The 3,467-nt window shown below is 42.3% G+C and overlaps 1 protein-coding gene across 1 annotated transcript in view; it reads left to right on the top strand.

Annotated features, from left to right (window-relative positions):
- Positions 1-2,621, top strand: part of THOC3 (THO complex subunit 3) — a 29,781-nt gene extending 27,160 nt beyond the window's left edge. The window contains exons 5-6 of the mRNA XM_075342305.1: positions 117-217; positions 2,105-2,621. Coding sequence (XP_075198420.1) covers positions 117-217; positions 2,105-2,268 — 265 coding nt within the window. The 3' untranslated portion in view covers positions 2,269-2,621. The remainder of the gene's footprint in view (positions 1-116; positions 218-2,104) is intronic.
- Positions 2,622-3,467: the final 846 nt, after the last annotated feature.

The following is a 3,467-nucleotide window of genomic DNA, read 5'->3' as shown; positions in this document are numbered from 1 at the left end:
TGTTGTAAAAAAAAATAAGCCGCAAAAGTAAATGCATTTACTTTAAAAGAAAAAAGCTTTAATTAAGGAGTTAGAGGACGTATGCTGCATGTAAAGTCATCCTTCTTGGGTTACAGGTTGGACTGGCCTGTGAGGACACTAAGCTTCAGCTATGATGGAAAAATGCTGGCATCTGCATCTGAGGACCATTTCATTGACATTGCTCACGTGGAAACAGGTATTGGCTCTGGTATTAAGATTACACCTACATCATTATGTCAGATGTATAAAGAGAACCTGTCCTTTCTGAGAGAACTTGTAAATAAGCAACGTCCTGCTCTTCTCATCTCCCACAAGTTAACTTTGCTATTGGCAAATATACTAATCTTATATATCCAAATCTATCTTGGCTCTCGTGCTGAGATTTGCTTGCTTTCTTTTTGAGTGGTTGGCCTCTGTGAGCATTCTGCCAGCACTTCAAGTTCTGTAGCTTCCTTTTCTCTCACTTTCCAGTCTGCATTTAACCTTCCATTCTCCGATGGCTTTACTGACAAACAGGAGAGCAGGGCAGAAAGTTGGACCTTTCTGAGTTTCCTGCATTTACTGTTATTTCTTGCTACAGACAGATTACATTTGACAACAAGTGGTGGACAGCAAATTGAAATAAAAAGGGAGACTGCTAGAGGTCAGCATGGTAAAAGGTTTGTTGCTTTGTAAACTGAAAGCGGCACCATTTAGAGCAGTGTTTCTCAACTCCAGTCCTCAAGACCCACCAACAGATCATGTTTTCAGGTTTTCCTTAATGTTGCACAGGTTGTGGAATTATTCCCTGTCTAATATTGAGGGGAAACCTGAAAAAAATGATCTGTTGGTGGGTCCTGAGGACTGGAGTTGAGAAGTCCTGATTTAGAGGCTGAGAGCCTGAATCCAGCAATGTGTCACTGGGCTGTGTTGCTGTTTTAATAATCTCCTGCTAATAAAACACATTTTATCAGTACCAGTTTAGGTGTCTCCTGCATCCTAGTCAACTGCTTTGTGTAACACCCGCCCCCACCACTTAGTAGCTTCCTGTCAATTAGTGATGTGGGTGGAGTTATACAGAGCTTCGCATTCACAGCATTGCTAGATGTGCAGCAGAGAAAACGATTATATCAAAATGACAGCAAGTAGCCCAGTAAGTGACCCATCACTAGAATCCAACTGTTGGACAACGTTATGCTGCTTTCAGATTACATAGTAAAACCTGGCTACAGATTCCTTAAACACACACACATATTATGCTCACCTTACCTTCCGTTCCCTCGCTAGCCTCTTGGGTCTTGTGGTCCGCATGTACAGTATGTGTATCGGGTAACCATCACGATGATTGAGGAACTTCCACTGTCAGCGCTTCTCAAAGGCAGCGCGCTGACCAATCAGAGACAAGAGGCTCATGCGTATGACGTGGACGCTGACAGCGGAAGCTTCTGCATAGTCGCGATGGTTACCCGATACACAATACTGTACCTGTGGACTACAAGAACCAGGAGGCTGGCGAGGGAACGGACGGTAAGGCCATGTGTCCACGCTGTGGAAAATGCGCGGATTTCTCGCGGAAAAGCCGCGGATTTTCCGAAAATCTGCAGCAGCGGCACTTCCAAGCCATTTCAATGGCATTTTGGAAATGCTGTGTCCATGCTGCGGATTTTTCCGCGGCGGATTTGCCGCGGATTTTGATCCGGATTTTGGCTATAGAATGGGGGAAAAAACATCCGCATCAAAATCCGCAGCAAAAAAAAGGTGCGGATTTTCATGCAGAAAAATCCGCAGCAACATTCTACCGTGGACACATAGCCTAAGAGGTGTGTGTGTGTGTGTGTGTGTGTGTGTGTGTGTGTGTGTGTGTGTGTGTGTGTGTGTGTGTGCGCGCGCGCGCGCAATAGGGGACATTGCACAAGTTGTGGAACAAATTGTCTGAGCTTCCATTATTTGCTATAGGAAATTTTGCTATGCTAGACGAGTAGTTTGGTTTACAAGCACACTCCCAGATGGATTGTTCTCGTAAACCAAGGTTCCACTGTATATCCTACTTGAACCTTTTATGTTTGATTGTCAATTATCACTTACATTTATTTTTGTTCTTTAGGAGAGAAGTTGTGTGAAGTGCAATGCGAGTCTCCCACTTTCACCGTAGCCTGGCACCCTAAAAGATACATTTTGGCGTTTGCTTGTGACGACAAAGATGGCAAATATGACAGTAGTCGTGAAGCGGGCACTGTGAAATTATTTGGACTACCAAATGAATCTTGAAAAACTATGAATCCAGAAATTACTACTAAGCTTTTGGTTGTACACAAGCCAATCCCCGAATGTCAGTGCTCACGAAGGTGAAGGCTGATAGAGGCATGGATGAAGATACGTGATGAAGACTGCCAGTGTGCGGATATTTCAATACAAGCCCAACAGTTTTATATCATGTATTGAACTTTGAAGCCTCTTTAACACCAATGCATAATTAATAGAACTTTTATGTATATATATTTTGGTAGCAAAATTTTTACATCTATTTTTTTTTTTTTTAATTTTGCGTTATTCTTTGTACTTTATAAATGATACGTAATAAAAAAAACAAAACCCCATTAAATCCTACCTGATGAAAAACATACATGTATGTGCCTCTTCGGGTGTGTTTGTATGGAGTTGGCTTAGGAGCTGCGACAACCTGATACATGGCAGGTGGCAGCTGTGCTATTTAGCCAGCACTTGCCTTTAACAGTAATGACCAGAGATGGCTTTGGTGACTGCTCTTGAACCATCCATTTAGATGCTGCTACAATCTTTCTCACCAGAATTGAAATGGCTGTGATTGCAGTGTTTGCCCACTACTCCTACCCTATTCCCTCTCTTGTATTGCAATCATGTGGTGCTGATGGGTTGTCTACTTTGTACACCCACTAAGCCTAATCTTTGGCTGGGCTTTATAGGAGATAGTTCATGTTCCTTTTCACTGCAAAACTATAGCATTGCAGTATATACAGTGCCTCGCAAAAGTATTCACTCCCTTGGCAGTTTTTGTGTTTTGCTACCTTGCAATCTGGAATGTAAAATTTATTTTATTTTTTTATTGTGAGGGTTTGCACCAGTTCATGTAAAGAGCATGCCTACAACTGTGAACATTTTGCTTTTCATGTTTTTTTGAAGCAAACTAATAGGATAAAATAACTGAAAACTTCAGTGTGCATAACTACTCCCTTCCTTAAGTTTTATAGAGCCTCCTTTTGCTGCAATTACAGCTGCAAGTCGCTTTGGATAAGTCTCTGAGCTTTCCACATCTTGCCAATGGGATTTTTGCCCATTCCTCAAGGCAAAGCTGCTGCAGCTCTTTCAAGTTAGATGGTTTCATCTGGTGAACAGCAACCATGAACTCTGGGCTTTGACCTGGCCACTCCAATACATTTACACGTTTCACCTTAAACCACTCAAGTGTTGCTTTAGAAGTATGCTTTGGG

Source organism: Anomaloglossus baeobatrachus, chromosome 4 (genome assembly GCF_048569485.1).
Source record: "Anomaloglossus baeobatrachus isolate aAnoBae1 chromosome 4, aAnoBae1.hap1, whole genome shotgun sequence".
Lineage (NCBI taxonomy): Eukaryota > Metazoa > Chordata > Amphibia > Anura > Aromobatidae > Anomaloglossus > Anomaloglossus baeobatrachus.
This window is presented reverse-complemented; position numbering and strand designations above follow the sequence as displayed.